This window comes from Leiobunum rupestre, chromosome 2, assembly GCF_980474605.1.
Source record: "Leiobunum rupestre chromosome 2, qqLeiRupe1.1.hap1, whole genome shotgun sequence".
NCBI lineage: Eukaryota > Metazoa > Arthropoda > Arachnida > Opiliones > Sclerosomatidae > Leiobunum > Leiobunum rupestre.
Genome location: NC_143385.1, coordinates 51,991,600 through 52,013,020, shown reverse-complemented (window position 1 = coordinate 52,013,020; position 21,421 = coordinate 51,991,600). Strand labels below are relative to the sequence as shown.

Genomic DNA, 21,421 nt, shown 5'->3' with positions numbered 1-21,421 from the left:
GCGCCAAGTGGGAGCTGGTTAACCCTCTGCTGGGCTTTTCAGAGGGTTGGCTGGCTTGTGTCGAAGTCTTGACTGTCAGCATCAGCAGTAGGAGTCCATGGCTGTTGGTCAGTTGTCCGGCCTGTGGACGCTTGCATAGGGCATTATGATGAGACCACCGGTGATATAGGATGATTGATATCCCAGGTACACACCAGTGTATAAGTTCTGACCCAATGTCTGTGATCTGTAAATAGCGCTTTTTGATTTACGAGTAGATTTCGGCTATTGGAGGGTTACTTTGTGTGTCACTTTAGTATTAGTATCGATTATAAGCAGAAACTTCCTCTTTGAATATTTTACGGCTCCCTATCTATACAGTGATTTCAGTATCACGTGACACGACGTCCCTTATGCTTTTTCCTGTAGAGAAAAAATACCGTACAAAATGGCGGCCATAGCCAAAGCTACGAACTGAAACTACTCTATAAGGCTGACCAATAAAGACTACGGACCACCCAAGTCATCTAGTGACTTTTAATGCCTAAAACAGGTGACTGGGTTATAATAGGTAGGAGGGTGGTAACAAGCCCTTCATGCCATGGGAGCCAACAGCTCCTTACATTCACTATTACCGTTATTTTTAATCTAGGTTACTTAGGCTCGTGTAAATCTAAATGGCGAGAACTCGGCTGATCCTAGCCTCTAGACCAGTTAGATAAATCTCTTATTGCTAAAGCAAAATCACGAAATCAAAGCTATAAACTAAAACAATATTCAGCATTACCATTTCCCCTGAATGGCTTTTATGGCCTAGCTCGCCAAAACCCCAGAGCAAAAAATATCTGTTGGATTAATATTAAATGCTTTCACTTCTCCAAAGGATCCATACTTAGGAAGTTATGGAAACCAATCCGCAAATGCATTCATGATTTCAATTAAAATAGTTTCCAGGTCTGTTATGTCCACTTTTCAAACAAGTAAACTAAACAAACCACTAAAAAGAATTCTTAAGAACGATGCGTTTCTTAAGTTAATGGAAAATCTAATTTTATTAAACCAAAATCTAAATCTGAGATGAAACAAGAGAACACTTATTGGTTTCCGTTTGAGTTATTGTTTGGAAAGTAATGGTTTAACCTACAATGGGTGGTCTGAAAATATTTTGTACTTCCTGTAGGGTTTAAGCTTAGGTACTAATATTTTTGAGTGTAAAATGAAAATTAAATTCATTTATTTCCTAAAAAATATCGCGATTGGCATTTATGTTAATTTCGATTTGCATTCGTATTTACATATTAAACCCTGATAATCAAGACATAGCAATATCCGATAATTTGCTACGTTTAACCTTAACCTTTTTTTTAAATGACTCAAATTTTCGCTTCTTCTGTTCTTGCTTACTCATGTGGCTTTTGATTTTCTTCCTAGCGCTCATTTCCGGGTTATTAATAACCTATGAGAGAAAAGATTTAACATATCAGTCTAGTTCATAAAAAGATTTCAGAGTAAGTGTTGTCCAATTTGAGTGTCATTATACTTTTAAATTATTTAAGGAATATGCTAAGTGGGAAAATGTTGTAACAGGATTTTGTAGGTGGGGAAAACTAGAAGTAAACTTCTAGCTTTCTGCACCTACGATGATAGATAGTTGGTGACGCGTCAACCATAACGGATCCCAAACAATATAATTTATTTTTAAAATATCCAGTTTGTTTCAACATAAATTTACTATTTGATAACGGAAATTAAGCCTATTTGGTAGGGCTATGCGAGTACTCAATGATCATCAATACACAACCTTTTCAACCAATAATAAATTTGTAAATACTCGTCGATTTTTGGGTATTTAAAAATCGTCTAAGCTGTAATTATTTTAACCCAGCATTTTCAAATTCTTGATTACTAGTAGGGTGTTTTTGAAGATCGATGCTGATCGCCTATCGACAAGCTCTAGGAAGAAACAGTACATAGACTTGGACAGTTTGAAAGGGGGGACAGCCAATATGCGAGAGTGAACGTGAGCGAATGGTGCCAATGACTCTTCCTTTTCAATGACCTTGAGACATTTTAACAACGCTTAAAATTAACTTTCTCTAGAGCTGCTGTGTGATTTCTTTTCATATGACTGTTATGTTATGGTTTTTAGCATGAGCATCATTTTGAGGATTCTTTTTTTTAAGTTTTTATTAAGCTAAATTTACAAATGTACAGTTGGTTCTTTATGAATTATTATGGTTAAAACGGTTTTTAAATAAAAAATGTAATGCCATTATCTATTTGTCGAAAGAAAGTTAACACATGTACATTAGTTAACCTGAATCTTGACCCATAATCAAAGGCTTGGTTTATTAATTTTAATTACTGTTTGCAAAATTAACAGTAAATAAATTATCACCAACTTTTAATTGCGCGTACATGGTTAAATAAATTAATCTATTTAAATAAACTCAAATAAGTGTTAAATTTGTACAGGTTAAGGTGTATATCAGTTAACTTAATAGGACACTGATTATCACTCTGATCAATAAATTTAGTAATTACTCAAACCTCATTTATTAGTCGACTACTCAATGAAAAAATCACTACAGACTCAATCATGTAAAACCACTTTTAGGGGTAGTAGAAAACCTAACTCCAATAATTTTTGTCAGTTTGCAAAACAGGTCCAGTTGGCAAGATTAAGCTTCTGACCTTTTTTTGTAGGTTGGAAATCGCAGCAAAAATGATAACTAACCTCAGTGGCCTTTTCAATTTTCCTTTTGGCTTTCTTAGCAGAAATTGTTGCTTGCGCAGCTACAATGGCACGTGAGAAAACTTCAATTCCTACAATTCCTTTTAGCAAATCGCATACTTCTTGGGCTAACTTTCTCAAATCAGCAACTATGAATAAAAGTGAACCTTTTTTCATAATGAACTGCAAAGGGGCCAAATTAAACTTAGAAAACACCAACTTACGATGAACAGATTGATCTAACAGCTCTCGGCATAAAAGTGGCAAGAATACTGATAGTTTATCTTCAACAACTTCTTTATCCATTTCTAGAGAAATTGCAGCAAACCATTTGAAGAAGCAAGTACGCTGGATAAATGTTTAATTTATAACTTCACTAATAGCACAATTAATTAATTGAAATAAATCATATAATTCGCATCTCTCTTACCTTTATTGTATTTTGTGGTTGGAGCACCACTTCCGTCTTGGCTTCCCACTTAAGCTTTTGCAGCATCCAGTTCAATGAAACTTTCACAGTTTCATTGGAATTTTCACTTCCATCCGGTAACTGACGAATAACTTTGGCTAAGAAGACTAGATTTCGAACAATCTAAATCAAAATTGAATTAAATATTAATATTTATGTAGATTGTAACTTAAGCCTTGTCAATGCACCTGCTCTCCGTGAACTTCAGTAATATCTTCACATTTAAGTTGTGCGCAAAAGTCGGCAGATAAATCACAAAGCTAAAAAACAGTAAGGTCAAACAAAGAAGGTTCTACAAAATTCATGAATACACACCTTTTGCCTAGTATTGCTCAGAAGAAAATCTGAATCGTTAGATTCAGATACAGCAGAATGTACCAAGTCCTTGGCTTTAAACTGGGCAAACAATAGGCCAAATAACTGGGCACTGATCAAACGAACCCAGTTATGAGGATGCAAAAGATGTTTTTGCGTGTATTGCCAAATTTCGATGAAGCACTTGCTATCAGCAGCCTTCAGATTGTCATACCCACAAACATTGAGGATTTTCATAAATGAATTTAGAGTGTGGTAAACTAAATGGTCTGTAATTTTTTCACTGCTTTCAGTAACAATCTGGGTAAAAACCAAATGCCATTAATTCTGCAAAAAGCATTGTAATTTATAAAATTTAAATGCAATAGAAATTACCTCGTTATATTGTTTAGGTTCTAAAATAGAGGCATAAATAGGCATAATTGTTTTGAAGCGCTCTACAAATGTGTCCTTTTCAACTTCAGCAAATAAACTACTAAGCTGAACTCCAAGTCGTTTGTGAGATAGCTAAAAGAAAAATTGGTGGTTTGTTCACCTAAAACTATTCTAAAAAATATATATCTTACCTTGTTATTCGACAACCAAGTATTCACAACAGAAAATAATTTAGCTCTCTTCTGGATTGTCAGCTATAACAATAAAAGCCAACTTAGCTCTATTTTCAAGTATTTACAAAAAAGCACCAAATACCTTGGTAAGGAGATTTCTGAGAGTGGCCGCTATGAATTTCCGACTTTTAGGAGATTCTTCATTAACTAATCGAGCTGCCATTGGTATCATAAACATCCCACTATATTTGCTGAGCAGTTTCTAGAATAGAGGAAAAAATATAAAATTAACTAGCTCCAGTGGTGAAAAAATTGTTACAAGTATTAAACCTCATAGTTCAATTATGAGAACACTAATAAAACTACTTCAATATACCTCAGGGAATGAATTCACCAACGAGTTCAACATTTCAGTAGCCGATTCACGACCAGATTCGCAATCGTACTCAAGCTGAACTACGTAAAAACTTAGCAATCGTTCGAGTTTAGTTCTTGGATGGGGATATTCAAGCAGGTATTGAAGAAAAACCTGCCAAAGAATTTAAGATTGAGCATTAAAACTCGCTAGATGACTTTGTCCTAAGCTGGTGCCTTGGGTATTAACTTAGCTGATTATTATTATTATCTACAAGCAAAATATAATTACATGACGACATTGAGTTCTTATATGATCTTGTTCAGAAATCACAGACAGTTCTTGAATTTTTAACAAAATTTCACTCAATTCCTCAATATTCAGCCTTCTTGATAAAATTGCCTAATACAAAAATTAACAATTACTGTAAAAAGCGTATATACTTTTCAACAACCATCAAAGATCTCACCTTAAGCAATGTAAATGCTGTAGCCTGTCGACTATTGTCATGAATATCCTGATCAATATAAACTAGTAGAACTTTCAACTGCTCATCAGTGATTTTATGGTACTCAATATCACGTACTATTACCGTTAACAACTGAAAAATATTTCAATTTAAAATAAACTTGACAATACCCCTTAATTTGATTTAAACTCACTTTAAAACACATAACAACCATTTCAAAATTGTCTCCTTGTCCCATACCAGCCCCACAGTACTTGTTCAGAAGAACAAAGCAGCAGTTTGTAATAGTTATGATTGTCAATTTTAGGGATGGTAGAGGAAATTTCACAACCCAAGCCAAACAGCGGAGAGCTGTTGAGATTACTTTAACATGCAAACTCGACAGTGATTCGTTCAGAATCGAGACAAATGGGTCCAGCATTTCTAAATGTTCTTGATTGCTTGAGGAAATTATTTCCCGTTTTAAACAGAAATGCAGCATTTGCAAACCAAACTCAAGCAGTACATGAGCATTAGTCTTGACACTCATTTTGGCAACAACACCACCCCGTTTAGGTTCTTGGGGAATTAGATAGATGTCTGGCCGTTTATAGGGCTTCTCAATGAATTCAAGATTTTTTTTCTTGCTACCATCATCCATTTCTTGCACCGAGTTTGACACCAGTGAATGTGAAAATATCAAATAGTCACTCGCAGTTAATGACTTGTTATCAGACAAGCCGAGAACAGCGTGTCGGAGACATTCTTGTATTTTCCGAACACTTTTATGACTGTGCGTAGTAGATAGAACTTCTTTCAGAGGTATAATAAGTTTCTGTAACTTTTCTGCTGATGTAAACTGGCTAAGGATTTGAAAGGTACTGTAACTTTTACTAGAACGAGCTTCCTTCAGTTTTCCCACAATTTTCTCTACTTCCTTTTCCTCCGCAACTTCTCCAAATAATTCTTCGACGCATAACTAGCAAAGGTTTTAATGAATTTTCAAAGAGAAAGGTTTGGACAGAAATAAAACTTGAGAACCTACTTCCGTCAAACTCTCAACACAGGAATCCAAATCACCAGGAGATAGATGCGGAACAAGACTTGATAATACCGAATGAACTGTGAACATCATAACATGAACTTGATAACCCCGTTTCATAACTCCCCGCATTTCTTTTAGGAGGAACCATAAATATGCAGGGCCAAGAGATGACATCATTTTCAGTAATGTCTCCCGAGCCGCATCTCTAATACTGTCAGCTCGTGAGCGCAGAAATTGAACCATCCTCAAAAATACCCTAAAAATGAAAACTAAGCCCTGGTCTTTCATTATTAAATTACAATTAGTTAGCTTACCCAGGTAAATGCTGTTCGAGCATTCCTTTAGGTAAATTTTGTAATAATTTGACCATCGCAATAGCAATTGGAACTCGTAATATTTCTTCATCTTCAGCATAATTCTTTTTGGCTAGTTTATGCTCGTCTTCAGTTCTAGCCTAATAAGTATGTTAATAATTTTATGTTACACTGTTAATAGACTAAGAACATAGTAAATTTAATTACTTTTTGATTTAAACATGAGTGCAGTTTAGGTAGAATGTTTCTTGCCACTGTTTGATGTATTTTAGTTGCTTTTTCTATATCTAACTCAATTTTATTGTTGATAACATTCATATCCTCATCTAGTAATAAAAATTGCAAATGAAATTAGTTTAAGTAAGGTAAAAAATAAAAAAGGCCTGGACTAGAGTTCACACTAGGCAAAGCCTTGGCTGATGTTAAAAGTCTTGGATCAAGGATATTTTTTTGGCATACATCACTCATAGTTCGCAGCGGAACCCAAGCGTTACCTAGCAATGACAGATTTATAGGTGAAAGCTTTATAGTTTTACAGTCTCGAAACTAAATGAGCTATTTCTGGAACACTATCTCGCCAGCCAATTTTATTGCACTACCACTTTTATCAAGGCATTCTTGGACATGACTCAAAAGTGAAAAAAAGTCGGTGGGTGGTATGAGGTTTATATGGACAAGTAGGTGCAAGCTCTAGGCCAGAAATGTGATTTAGTTTGGTGACTGTATAAAGCTTGCACCTCTAAGTCTGTCATTTCTATTTAATGCTGGGGTTTCGCTGCCAACTACGAGAGACACAAAAAACAGTGTGACATCCAGAAAGCAATTCTTAATCCAATCTTTAACTAATTTAACCTTTGACTGGTGATAAAACTCACCATTTTCTTCATTTTTATCTTCATCTACTATGTCCTCAACATTTTCATTAACTGGCTCATTGGAAGCAACACGATTTTTAGCTTTTGGTGGTTCCTTCAAATTACAGGTTAGTCCTTCAGATTTTGACAAATCGAAATGAAAATTATCCAAAATAGCCACAATGATTCTGAGGAAGGAAAAGGCGAATGTTAATTTCAAGTAAATTGTAAAATATAAGCATTTTTTACTTAATGTTGGTTTTATGAAATTCATTGTTCTTTGTGATTTGTCCCAAGTAATACTTCAATGTTGTCTCATATCGGTTCCAAGGTAGACAGGAGCAAAGAGTACCATATAATTCAATGGCGGCATCCACCAAATTCGAATGTTTTAAATAGTCAGCATTTGTGAGAAACGATGTTGCCAATGGAAGTAAATACGATGTAAATATGTAAGGGGGAAATGTGAGAGTCCCTTGTGTAATTTCATTGCATAGCCTTCTAAGGGCTCTTGCTCTACGATGCATCTATCATAAATAAAATAAAAATGTGATATTGGAAAAAATTATAAAAATCATACAAAATTACTTGAATGTTTCTGATATTCTCCCAGAAATCAACATCTTTATCTGGATTGCATAATTTTGCTAAACCAGAAAGACGAGGATGTCGACCACATGTTCGAAGTAGAGATGCAAATATGGAAATAAACTCATGACGAACTAACTAATTTTAAAAGGAAAAGAACAATTAGATCAAAGCTTAATTTATCTGAAATAATGAAGGCCTAACACAAGCAAAAGGAAACGGCTTAAAATTAGAAATAATATAATCAAGCCAACGCTTACTACAGTTACTTAAAACACTTTTAATAAAATACCTCAGTTGAATTGCGAAGTCCTTTTTGAATCTCAGTTAGTAAATTTTCAAATGTAAGGAAACGAAAAAGGGTAATATTTGAGTCAATAAGTAGAGAGAGTTTTTCTGAAACATGTTGTAAAGTATGTGATGCATTATCACGAAGGGCAGTATCATCAGTCTAAAATAAATTTCTATTACTAAAAGTTTAAATTAATTAAAATTGAAATACTTACAGTTCGAACGTAGTAAGTGCAATTATAAATAGCAATAAGCAAAAATTCTACATCAATATCATCTTGGAGGGTTTCCAGCCAGTCATTTACAATTTTAAAACCATCAAGTCTGGTATTGTAGTCAGGTTCTTCCATCATTTTTGGGTGCCATGCATTTAATTTTAATACAGTTTTGGAAAGATTTAAATGAGATTTGTCACGATCAGCAATTCCACTTAATATGGCGCAAAGACCAGATCGTGAGGCTCGATGTGTTATTAATGAGAAGAGCGGGGCAAGAGGCTTTAAAAATTGACATGGCTCCTCAGCCCAAAAAATGAGATTTCGAATGCACGATAATGTAGCAATTTCAACTTCCTATTTAAAAAAAAATTAGATCTCATTCATATTCATGGTTAAGTGAACATGTTTCTTACTTCATTTCGACGTGATGTTTTTGTCAAAAATGGAATTAGCAATGATATTAATGCTGAACTTTGAGTTGGGTCCGTGATATATTCACTAATTCTATAAGAAACAAAGATATTTTTATGAGCTAATTAAGATTTGGCTTAATCTAAGCCTGCCTTGGTTTAAGCCAATTTCTAAGCCTATGCCTTGGCATAACCCAAATTTCTTAATCTAAGCTTTGGCTTAAGCCCTGCATTAATAAAAGCCTTGAACGAATAAATTCAGACTAAATCAGTTGTTTTTGGAATCTAGAGATCTTGAAAAACCAGTCAAATCTACCCTCTTATGACCCCCTTCCGCTTTGAAAACTAAATTCAAATCATAAACAAAAACTTGGTGTATGGAACATATTTTTAAAGACTTGGCTTAGTTACAAACCTAGATAAGACATTTAACTCCATACTCGACAGCAGTTTTTTTGGATTTTTTACTGTTCGTTCAACCAAAGTTTGTAGACGATGAAGAATTCTTGATACATAAGGTATTAAAAGTGATGTTCCATAGTTTGGTTGCTCTAAAGAGTTCAAAATAATATTATTAACTGCAAAGCCAAATTACAAAATGTAATAGTTGTAGAGTTGAGTTACCTAAGTTGGCTTTATTATGGAGCACTTCAGCAGCATGGTTTATTTCCAAAACAGGTCCAATATCACGATTCTCGTCATAAAAATCATCAGGATCATAATCTCTAGTTGTTAACAGATTCTCAATCATGTTCGAGACAATAACAACCACTCCATGTTGAACTTTATCAGAAGTATATAACTTAGTTACACTGTCTAGTGGAGAGAGATTTGCGTTATCTGGGTGGTGTTTTCCCAATAGAACAAACCAGCTAAATTAGTGTGTTAAAAAATTATTAATAATTAAAAATAAAATCACATTTATTTAAACAAGACACAAAATAATTTACCGTGGATTTTCACTCCATGATGACAGCAGCTTCAGTAATGGTGAAGGAGTAATTAAACTTTCCATTTCAAGCTTGGGCAACTTAATTGAAAATGTGGTTACTGGTTAGATGAGTTATCAGCGAAAATTAATATATAATAGTACCATAGGCCAAATAGCAGCTTCAAAAACTCCGTCAATTTCATCTTTTGTAAACTTGTAATGGTCAAACAATTGGAAAAACTAAAATGAAAAATCAAATAAGGAAAGCAAAGAGTAGATGGACCAAAGCTTGATAAGAGAAATGGTAAAAGAGCAGTTTTTACCTGAATAAGTTTATATACAGCTTGTGTTCGAAGAGCTTTAAGTGGATTAATGTACATTGAATTAATTTCATTTCTTTTCTCTAAAAGAGCTGATGCTGTGGTCAGAAGTGACAGCAAAACTTTCAACAGCCAAGGTAGCAAAGATTTTATTAAACTACCAAGCTGTGTAAATACTGTTCCCAACGTATTTAAGATACTAAAAGCGAATTAATATTAAAATTTGAAAACTCAAGGTAAAAGAACTAAAACTGTAAAACAGAAGAAAGTACCTTAACTGGCGTCTAATTGGAATAACAATGGTTGGATCAATAGAATTTCGGATGTTTTTCACCATATCAAGTACATTTGATGATTCACAGTTCTGAACAAAAGGCGAGAAAACTAGCTGTAGAAATATCTTTAGCTCAGTCTCTTTACAACCAGCTAAGAAACGTAACACAATAGAGCGCCTAAATTGTGCATTTGATTTTCCACTGGAATTTGATCCAGTTTTCCTCAACATTTTCCCGTACAAAACCCTGAAAAAAAACATTTATTAAAAAAAATTCATACAAGACTTAGATAAATTTATTTCTGAAATAAACATTTACCTCATGAGTATTGGTAGAAGATCAGCCCTGTGAACCTTCTCAACAACACCATGCTCTGAATCAATACTAAATAGAACTATTTCAGTTTTGAATGTCTTATCATCGAGAAGATTTTGAAAATTAGCTCTGTAAAATATAAAAACTATGATATAGACCAGACCACCTTGATATTAATGTCAACATAAGCCTATCATAAGCAAAGGGCTAGGCCAAATTTTTGACAGTCAATCTGCACCTCCTAGTCGCTACGTCCTCAACTATGAATTTCTTAAATAAATTTAGCACTTTGCATTATGAATGCGCAGAAGGCTTGTGCAATCGTTTTTAAACTTAGAACCACGCGGAGAAATCTCCACAGCCAGACCTTAGCTTTCAAAGTTAAATTAACACTTATCTTGGCAAAATAATTCAATCGGAACGTAAACATAGCTATTAGAAATATGAGTTGGGTTTCTGAAGGCATTTGTTTTTCAAATTTGAGATTTAGACACGTTTTGTGTGGCATTTATCACCCTGAGAACGGCTACTCTACCAAGTAAGATAATGTGTTAGATGTAGAAATTTGGAAAACGAAGTTAGCACTACTGCCCTATCGTCGTATGTTAATTTTCTTCTCACAAGGACAATGTAGTTAACAAGGGGCCTTATGCTAGACTTTTACTTAGGGGGACCTTATGATTGGCTTATGATGTCAATTATAAATACCTGTAGGGTACAAGGTACTCGTGATTGTAAGTCATTATGCAACTAAAAGCTAATTTCTGTACAGCTTCATCTTTATGATTTAAAAGCTGGAATAAATGTTTAAAATTAGGTCAAAAAGAAGAAAACTGAGTAATAGAAACAGTCTATACCTCCAAATATAGCCGATATATTACAGGTTCTTTAAAAATGGCTTTTGGGTTTTTAAATTTCGAGAAAACTGCTAAATGAGCTGCTAGTGTCCTGTAATGATAAAAATTTAATAAAAAAAATAAAAAATAAATTAAAATTATAAAAAAATTATTACTTGGATGTAGCTTTTCTTTTTGGAGGCTCGACTACATCCATAATGGATTCATCTATATTTGTCACATCAAGTTCATTTTCATCGTCTATATTGGCTATTGTAATATTTGCAGCTTTAACTTCTATTTCCATTTTTGGTTTCTGATTATTATTCTTCCCACGAACACGAAAATGACCCCTACGTTTCTTTATGCGTTTGTTCTTAGTTTCTGTAGCAAACTGAACGATTATTCTTGACTGTGAAATGTTTTCCGTTTTACATATTGTAGAATCCATTAAGTAGTATTCCTTGCTGTAATTCTTCAAAATTAGTATTCGACTGGTTTAAGGTTGCTAAAAAATAAGTAGCTTACTCAAGAAATTGAAGAAATAGAGTTACAATTTCCCTGTTACGAGGCTCGGCTAAATCTGCAAAATTTGTGACAGCCTGCCATAAAAGTAGCCTATGATGTGCCCAATCTGGGACATCCTCGTGAATGCATAAATTTGACATTTGTTCAGAAATTAACTCTCCCAATGGAGAATGATCATTCACAAGGAAGACTTTGGGCTTACATTCAATTCCTTGAAGAACATTTTCTGAAAATACAATACAAGGTAATCTCCAAGAATTAAAACAGATATTAAAAGGGCTAAAAGCTTATACGAATTAATTTTGAAAGGACAAGGCTTTAGAGATATAATTTTGAAAGGCTTTAAGAGATAATTTTATAAGGCTTTAGAGATATAATTTTGGAAGGGTTAGAGAAGTAATTTTGGAAGGCCAAGGTTTTAGAGATATAATTTTATAAGGCTTTAGAGAGATAATTTTGGAAAGCTTTAGAGAGATAATTTTGGAAAGCTTTAGAGATATAATTTTGGAAGGGTTAGAGAAGTAATTTTGGAAGGCCAAGGTTTTAGAGATATAATTTTAAAGGGCCAAGGCTTTAGAGAAGTAATTTTGGAAGGGTTAGAGAAGTAATTTTGGAAGGGTTAGAGAAGTAATTTCGGAAGGTTAGAGAAGCAATTTTGGAAGGGTTAGAGAAGTAATTTTGGAAATGTTAGAGAAGTAAATTTGGAAATGTTAGAGAAGTAATTTTGGAAGGCCAAGGTTTTAGATATCATTTTGGAAGGCCAAGGTTTTAGATATCATTTTGGAAGGCTTAGAGAAGTAATTTTGGAAGGCCAAGGTTTTAGATATCATTTTGGAAAGCTTTAGAGACATAACTTTGGAAGGTTAAGGCTTTAGAGATATAATTTTGGAAGTTTAAGGCTTTAGAGATATAATTTTTAAGGGCCAAGGCTTTAAATAAATAAATTTAAAGGGCCAAGGCTCAAGATAAATAATTTTTAAAACGCCAAGGCTTTAGAGAAATAATTTTTAAAACGACAAGGCTTTAGATAAATAATTTTTAAAACGCCAAGGCTTTAGATAAATAATTTTTAAAACGCCAAGGCTTTAGAGAAATAATTTTGAAGGGCCAAGGCTTTAGAGAAATAATTTTGAAGGGCCCCAAGGCTTTAAATAAATAAATTTAAAGGGCCAAGGCTTTAAATAAATAAATTTAAAGGGCCAAGGCTCAAGATAAATAATTTTTAAAACGCCAAGGCTTAAGAGATATAATTTTTAAAACGCCAAGGCTTTAGAGAAATAATTTTTAAAACGACAAGGCTTTAGATAAATAATTTTTAAAACGCCAAGGCTTTAGATAAATAATTTTGAAGGGCCAAGGCTTTAGAGAAATAATTTTGAAGGGCCCCAAGGCTTTAAATAAATAAATTTAAAGGGCCAAGGCTTTAAATAAATAAATTTAAAGGGCCAAGGCTTAAGATAAATAATTTTTAAAACGCCAAGGCTTTAGAGAAATAATTTTTAAAACGATAAGGCTTTAGATAAATAATTTTTAAAACTACAAGGCTTTAGATAAATAATTTTTAAAACTCCAAGGCTTTAGATAAATCATTATAAAAGGCCAAGGCTTCAGAGAAATCATTATAAAAGGCCAAGGCTTCAGAGAAATCATTATAAAAGGCCAAGGCTTCAGAGAAATCATTATAAAAGGCCAAGGCTTCAGAGAAATCATTATAAAAGGCCAAGGCTTCAGAGAAATCACTATAAAAGGCCAAGGCTTCAGAGAAATCATTATAAAAGGCCAAGGCTTCAGAGAAATCATTATAAAACGCCAAGGCTTTAGAGAAATAATTTTTAAAACGACAAGGCTTTAGATAAATAATTTTTAAAACGCCAAGGCTTTAGAGAAATAATTTTGAAGGGCCAAGGCTTTAGAGAAATAATTTTGAAGGGCCCCAAGGCTTTAAATAAATAAATTTAAAGGGCCAAGGCTTTAAATAAATAAATTTAAAGGGCCAAGGCTCAAGATAAATAATTTTTAAAACGCCAAGGCTTAAGAGATATAATTTTTAAAACGCCAAGGCTTTAGAGAAATAATTTTTAAAACGACAAGGCTTTAGATAAATAATTTTTAAAACGCCAAGGCTTTAGATAAATAATTTTGAAGGGCCAAGGCTTTAGAGAAATAATTTTGAAGGGCCCCAAGGCTTTAAATAAATAAATTTAAAGGGCCAAGGCTTTAAATAAATAAATTTAAAGGGCCAAGGCTTAAGATAAATAATTTTTAAAACGCCAAGGCTTTAGAGAAATAATTTTTAAAACGATAAGGCTTTAGATAAATAATTTTTAAAACTACAAGGCTTTAGATAAATAATTTTTAAAACTCCAAGGCTTTAGATAAATCATTATAAAAGGCCAAGGCTTCAGAGAAATCATTATAAAAGGCCAAGGCTTCAGAGAAATCATTATAAAAGGCCAAGGCTTCAGAGAAATCATTATAAAAGGCCAAGGCTTCAGAGAAATCATTATAAAAGGCCAAGGCTTCAGAGAAATCATTATAAAAGGCCAAGGCTTCAGAGAAATCATTATAAAAGGCCAAGGCTTCAGAGAAATCATTATAAAAGGCCAAGGCTTCAGAGAAATCATTATAAAAGGCCAAGGCTTCAGAGAAATCATTATAAAAGGCCAAGGCTTCAGAGAAATCATTATAAAAGGCCAAGGCTTCAGAGAAATCATTATAAAAGGCCAAGGCTTCAGAGAAATCATTATAAAAGGCCAAGGCTTCAGAGAAATCATTATAAAAGGCCAAGGCTTCAGAGAAATCATTATAAAAGGCCAAGGCTTCAGACAAATCATTATAAAAGGCCAAGGCTTCAGACAAATCATTATAAAAGGCCAAGGCTTTAGATAAATAATTTTAAAAGGACAAGGCTTTGGATAAATAATTTTAAAAGGCCTTGGCTTTAGATAAATCATTTAAAAAGTAAAAGCTTCAGAGAAATCATTTTAAAAGTAAAATCTTCAGAGAAATCATTTTAAAATCCAAGGCTTCAGAGAATTTAGATTTGAACAATCATGGATTAAGATATAAAATTATAAATGGAATATATTAAAGAAAAATGAAAAAGTTAAAACCTCACCACATTTTTCAGCTGATTTTTGCAAATGAGGTATAAAAACAGCCCAAAAATCTTTCCCTAAGCCTCTAGCTTGAGAATCTAAATACTGCTGAACGGGTTTCCATAATAGTTGAAAGTTCACGTACAACATACCAATTAAGTAATAAACTGGAACCTAATAAGAAAGTATAAAACAACACAGAGAAACTCAATATTACCAGAAAATGAAATGGTAGACCTGAACATATTAAAATAAATACCAGTTCACATCCTAAAATTGGCAAATGATTTTGAACTTGATCATAATCCAACTTTTGCAATAGGACCAACATTTTCCTTGAATCTTGAACCGTGAGAGGAACCTCTTCAGCTGCCAAGCAAATTTGAAATACATTCAGTCGTTCCTTATTTTGATCATCATCTTCTAATACTGGCAATTGCAACTCATAAGATGCAAGTATCCGTAACGTTAACAAACGGGTCTAGAAAGAAAGATTAGTCCCAATTTTATGGTAATTAAAAATAAATGTCTTACTTTATGATAAGGTGATGACAAATTTGGCAAAATCAAATGTAAAACTTGAGTAAATTCTGTATCATCACTGGTATAGACAGCTCTGCGATACAAGTTGAATATGTACAATATGCACAAGGAACTTGGATTCAATCTTTAAAAATCATTAAGAAATTTACTTAATTTATACTTAAAAGTGTAATTGAAAACTTTATAATGTACTTCAAAATCTCCAAGAAAAACGTCATATCAAAACTCTTAATTAAGGATTCTTTGTCAATTTGGTAACATGCTGATAATGATTGTGCAAGTACATATGCATACAATTCAAAGTGTGTTGATATAATGTCCTCAGCAACAGTAATAAGCAATTTCTGAAGCGCAAATACAATGTTTTGTATGTTTGAAATCAATTCTGTTGATCTAGAATAAATGTAAATTATTTTTTAATAACTGACAAATTTTAAATAAACTAAGCCTTGTCCTTGTTTGCAATTACAAAAAAATTGGCTTAGTTAATACTGGGATGTTATAACCAATTAATTTACCTAGCTAGCATAAAAACATTTATTCCTATCCCTCTATCAGTGAAAAAATATGTATGTGTAAAAAATTAGAAATGTTAGCTGACATGATTTCTCCATGCATAGTTTATTATTGTCAGGTTGAGAAGGAATTCTCCTCTCATGTACTTTGTAAGTGCGATTATTATGCGGCCCAAAGGTTCAAGCATCTTGGTATGCATCAGTTGGAAACCTCTGATTTCTATAACATGCCAGCCAAGAGGATTCTCAGTTTCGTGTCGGATATTTGACTTTTAAAGTCGTAAGGTTTGGGGTTTCACAATGGACCACTGTTCCAAGCGCTCGAATGGGCATATCTATGCATGGATTAACTGTGTTACCTTTGCACGTGCACATTTTTTAACCAGTAGAGGGATAGGAATGCGTTTTGAATCCAAAATGTCCCAGGTCTCACAAAACAATTTGAGAACTTACTCTAGATGAGGAGCACAAATCAATGAGGCCCAAATTGAAGGCAACTTTGTCATTGGTTCTAATGAAATATCATTGAGAATCATGCAAATTTCTGATTTGAACAAGGATGCTTTTCCATCGCGGATTGTGCTTTTCTTCTTCTTATATTGACTAAATAAATCACTTTCATCGAGACTAAAGTCAAGTTCATTGGGTTTTTCATCCACTGAAGAATCAACAGATAAGTTTCCATTCTTATGTACAATTAGACTTGTAATGACAGTTAAAGCCTCCGTAACTAAGTTTTTTGAAAGGCAATCATTGCAATACGAGAGTAAATTTGGTAAAACAGCCTGAATCGATAGAAAAAAAATTAGTTAAAAGAAATAAATGAAGATAAATAAAAAAAATATAGTTTGTACATTTTCAAATCTGCTATAGTCAAATAGTTGCTCCGCAAAGTTAAATATAAGTGAACTCGTCAGGGAACTCTGGAACACTGAATTAATGAAATTATTCGCAATATCCGTTTCCACAACAGCGTTCCTTGAGCAAAGTAATGAAGTTGCAACTTCTAGCAGAATTTGAGCGCAATCATCATGAAGGTTAGATAACGATAATATGCCATTTAGTGCCTATAGTTGAAAGATACGTTAAATAGTAATAAGAAATTCATTATTTAATACTTACATTCATTATTTGAGCTGGTTTTAATAACAATAGCGCATCTTTAAACTCAACAAAACTGTTTAAGATAGTTAAAATGGCTCCTATGTGATTATCAATAGAGATTGATGCAATAGTTTTACGCTTTTCACGTAACAATGACAAAGAATTCTAAAAATTTCAAAATTTAAATATTAAATTAAATTTAATTATAATTTGTACTTTTTTCAATCATTTAAAATAATATTGATCATTTTCTAGAGGTAAAACCATAAATAATTTTGCTTAATTTTTAAATAAATTTAATTATTTTAAAGTTTATGATTCAATTATAATTCCGGAAGGTTTGAGTAAATGTGAGCTAATTTAGGTGGTGGGTGTCTTTCCAATTTTTATGTCTTGTAACACGGTGAAAGGGGTTTTGAAAAACAATTTTTTGAGTTATATAATTTGTGAAAAAGATAGGCCTGGGGAAAAAGTTCATTAAATAAGGCAAGACTTAAAATAAAAACCGTGATTTAGAAATTGAAAACATTAGGCATGTGCGAGTACTTGATTTCGTTCGAGTACTCAATCGAGCTTCGAGCAGAGTACAGCCTTAGTTGCCAAGCTCGAAAATGGTTCGAGCCTCAAATTGAGGCCTAGTGTTAGCTTTTGAATACCAAGGCACTACTCATGAGCTTTTAAAAATGGCGGGAAAAGCTACTAAAAAATTCCCTTTGGTCCCGCCTTAAGATATCTTATTGGGTGAGGTACAAGTCCTAGTCGTTACTGATTGGTCACTGATTTTGATTTTAGAAAACGAAACCAAAACCATAAGTTACATAAAGTTGGGGGCCCTAGCTGTTTATTGTGAATTGCTTGGCAGTTCATTAGTACACTATTTTCTTGTTGTAATCCCTTGTATGTGATGGAAGTGAAGATTCTAGTTTAAATGATTCCTCTTTTTTAAGCTAAATCTATCATCGAGTACTCGTAACCACCCTTTATAGAGCTAAGCCTATTTATTCCAGTACACAAAATCCCCTTTCTAAGCTAAGCCTAATTATTAGAGTACTCAAAACCCCCTTTTTAAGCTAAACCTAATTATTCGAGTACTCAAACCAACTTTTTAAACTAAACCTAATTATTCAAATACTCAAAACCCCCTTTTTAAGCAAAGCCTAAAAGCTCGATAAAATTTTAAGCCTCGGCTCGATACTTGAAAAGTGAAATTTTTCATACTCGAGGCTTGGCTCAAAACCAAAAATTAAGGCTCTCACATGTCTAGAAAAGATCAATCCTTAGCTTGTTTGCGAAACTCACACAAAATACTTTCCACAAAACTCCAGTGTATTCTTTTCCAGCATGCTGACACAAAAATAATGATGCATGAAGCATAGCCGTTACTTTTAAATTGGACTCAATAGTGTCATCTCTATCAGACCAAATAAGTTTCAACAAAATTGAAAATGTCTGAAAAAAAATTAACACGTTCACTCAAATAAAAAAATTACAGCTATAATCACAGCCTGTTATTACCGTTTCCGTACAGCTGTGAAACTGTTGTTTAACCCCTTTCATCATTTGAAAAAATAGCTGTCCAATACCAACCACTCTCTAAGATAATATTTGTATTAAATTCAAAATCAATATCTAGTTTATCTACTAATAAATAACAATCGTACCTGTGGATTTTCATCCAAATTTTTAAAAACAATCAAAAATAATTTTTCTTTTTCAGGGACTTTACGCATGAGAAAGGCAAAACTTTCAGCTGAAAAATTCCGAATGTATTCTTTCTTGTGGTTAAATAGAGGTGAATATAGGCTAAAAGAAATCTTTAAATATTAGAGACTCCCTGGCTATTAAGTAACAGTAAAATAAGTTAGCTCACCTATAAATATCCTCAATATCTTTAAGCATATATCGCCAAAGAAACTTAAAAAGATAAGCAAGTGTGGTGAAAATTTGCTCAAGTAGCTTGGCATCATTGTTCGCGAGTAATTTGACAAGAATTTCAAAAAATTGAGGAAAATAAGGGTAGAAATCAAACTGCAAGTCTCGAGCTAATGCTACAAGTAATCTAAGATACAAATACAAACATTAGTTCATTTTGTTTTTATCAAAAGTAAAAAGTAAATGATGTTCTTTACTTCTGCCCCATAATATTGTACGTAATAGGATACATAACAATGAAAATTTTGTCTGCACAATACTAAATTCCAATCTAGGAAATCATGGTAGAAATTGTGATATGGTAAATTTTTGCTAATCTTCCAACAATTACGAACAAACCAAATTACCAACCAACATTCTAAATGACATTCAAAGTTTTTATATTCCCATACATTTAAATGTAGTACTGTCCACTCCAGACAAAATTTGAAAAGTTGTGTTGGGGGCAAAAGTAAAGAACATCCAAAATAAACCATAATCTTACTCAAAAGAGGCATCTAAAGCTAGACTATTAGGATTTGATAGATTTTGTAATAGAATTTGAACAATTTCTTCTTGACGATGGACGAGTTGTGGGAGACTTTGAATATCATACCCAATTTCCTTGACAAGTGCCTCTATTAATTTAGTATGAAATTAGTATAATACATTGGTGAATTCTTATAAGATTTGCTAACCAAAATCATCTGTATAATTCAAGTCGTTCCATTTTTGTAACGTTTCTAAGAAGAATGTCTCAGTCTCTTCAGGAACCTGACTTGTTTTTCCAATTCGATGTATGACATCTATGTTTATATTTGATAGTCGTTCATTGAAAGTTTGGAACTGCAATTAAACAAAATGTTTTTATAAAAGTAAATTATGCAGTATCCAAAGTTAATAGACCATATTATATCTATTCACTTTTGGAACTATGCACTACGCTATGCCAAATGTTTAACTAACTAACCTTAAATGTGTTTTCATCTTTATGAGCTAATGGCTTGGATTTCATATTTGACTGCCGATTTCTTATTCAACAATTAAGAAAAATTCATCAATATAAATTAAAAATTATTGTTAAATAAATTCCACATGTTATATATACGTCCGACAGCAGCACCCCTAAACACGTGTAGAAGCGACTCACCGACTCGAGAAATAAGCAGACAACGGAAGAAAATCGCCAAATATCTGAGCCGTACATAAGTTAAATAAGTAGGCGGTAATTTCAAACCACTCATTCGAGAATACCAGATTTTGTAATTACTCATAAGTATGAAACTAGCTATATTTCTTTACTAACGGTTTGTTTCACAGATTTTGCGTCATCCGTACCCTACTTAATATTTGACGTCATCAAACCTCAAATGCCGATTATGCTGACAAACCGACCGACATTTTAGTAAACAAACCGGTTAGGCGCTAAAATGAACTACAATATACTGTCAAGTGCTGTGAATGCAATTAATATGCAAATTAATGAAGTTTTTGGAGATTCAGGTTATAAAATAAATTTGCATTGTCAAATAAAAGAAGAATGTTTATTGTAAAAAAGTGTTGAATTTCAGGTTGAGCTTTTCTGGGGCATCTACAAGGTTCAAGTCTTTGAACATTTTTATGAGCCTAGGCCTAACTCTTCTAGGCTTGGTATGGGTTTTAATAAAAGCTGGTGGAATATGCCACTTCGATGACTTGGTGTTCGTACGGGACTCCGACCCCGAATACCCTCGACCCTGGTACCGAAGATAAAAAATAAAGTCGGGGGTGTTATGTTTCGGGGTTAATTTTCAGAAATGTATGTTTGAAGTTTGAACTTTGAAAGTTTGAATTGGAAAGGAGCTTATTTATTTGGTCATTTTTTTTACTATCAACCTTCTTCCACGAAATTATTTGGTTCTTTTAGTTATAAATAAGCTAGTATTATTTTTTTCGACGGTGGCCTTACCTGATCCTAACTACTTTTTTTCGGTGATAGCTTAACCCGACTGGGCCGAACCCGACTTAATTTTGACCCCGTACGAACACTACTACTACTACTTGTTCCATTTTCGGAAAGTGATCACTGAACCGAGCCGCACCGTATTGGTCATTTTCCCCAACCTTTTCTTTTTCTAAACTACTCATTATTTAACTTCATCCACACAAACCGAGCGAGTTTATAAATTTCAATAGGGGTTCTGATTAAAAAGATTTCAATGAAATTCAATCGTAAAATTCGCGATATCTTTAAAATTTGCTTTCTAAAATGAATTGTTATTTCAATAATTAAATTTTATTTATTATGTAAATAATTATTAGTTCAATTTGTATTTTAGAATAACAATTTGATCTCGTAATTCAATATTGGGCTAAGGCTTGACGGAACTGACTTGTCGCTTGTGGTTTTAATACAACTGCAGTTTTCTTTCGCGGCATTTTAAATTTTCAAATTCGTATCTAATTAACAAAAACTTAATTAAGCTCACGTCAAACAG

General features: G+C 33.1%; 1 protein-coding gene across 1 annotated transcript; it reads right to left on the bottom strand.

Annotated features, from left to right (window-relative positions):
* Positions 1-1,227: 1,227 nt before the first annotated feature.
* On the bottom strand, positions 1,228-20,104 carry LOC149958345 (small subunit processome component 20 homolog). The gene is made up of 47 exons (XM_090165786.1): positions 19,915-20,104; positions 19,643-19,790; positions 19,450-19,582; positions 18,904-19,092; positions 18,695-18,836; positions 18,549-18,626; positions 18,333-18,482; positions 17,052-17,198; positions 16,784-16,996; positions 16,383-16,714; positions 15,607-15,807; positions 15,406-15,538; positions 15,131-15,352; positions 14,892-15,045; positions 11,774-11,999; positions 11,422-11,712; positions 11,267-11,357; positions 11,118-11,203; positions 10,413-10,538; positions 10,092-10,340; positions 9,823-10,018; positions 9,662-9,739; positions 9,519-9,598; positions 9,193-9,440; positions 8,984-9,119; positions 8,572-8,662; positions 8,156-8,512; positions 7,942-8,100; positions 7,650-7,787; positions 7,311-7,588; positions 7,083-7,249; positions 6,415-6,533; positions 6,208-6,347; positions 5,894-6,149; positions 5,063-5,827; positions 4,870-5,001; positions 4,692-4,802; positions 4,422-4,574; positions 4,188-4,307; positions 4,064-4,126; positions 3,873-4,004; positions 3,498-3,797; positions 3,371-3,442; positions 3,144-3,305; positions 2,938-3,061; positions 2,717-2,862; positions 1,228-1,435 (listed from the first exon to the last, which is right to left on the bottom strand). Exons 1-47 carry the CDS (start codon positions 19,957-19,959, stop codon positions 1,292-1,294), a joined length of 8,223 nt encoding a protein of 2,740 aa, XP_090021912.1. The 5' UTR covers positions 19,960-20,104; the 3' UTR covers positions 1,228-1,291.
* Positions 20,105-21,421: the final 1,317 nt, after the last annotated feature.

Excerpts from the sequence above, each read along its gene's own strand:
- LOC149958345 (XM_090165786.1), bottom strand. The coding sequence starts at position 19,959 with ATGAAATCCAAGCCATTAGCTCATAAAGATGAAAACACATTTAAG. Across the intron at positions 10,539-11,117 it reads GAGTACCTTGTACCCTACAG|AGCTAATTTTCAAAATCTTC; the intron begins GTATTTATAATT and ends TATATTTTACAG. Across the intron at positions 9,740-9,822 it reads CTGTATATAAACTTATTCAG|TTTTTCCAATTGTTTGACCA; the intron begins GTAAAAACTGCT and ends TTTTCATTTTAG.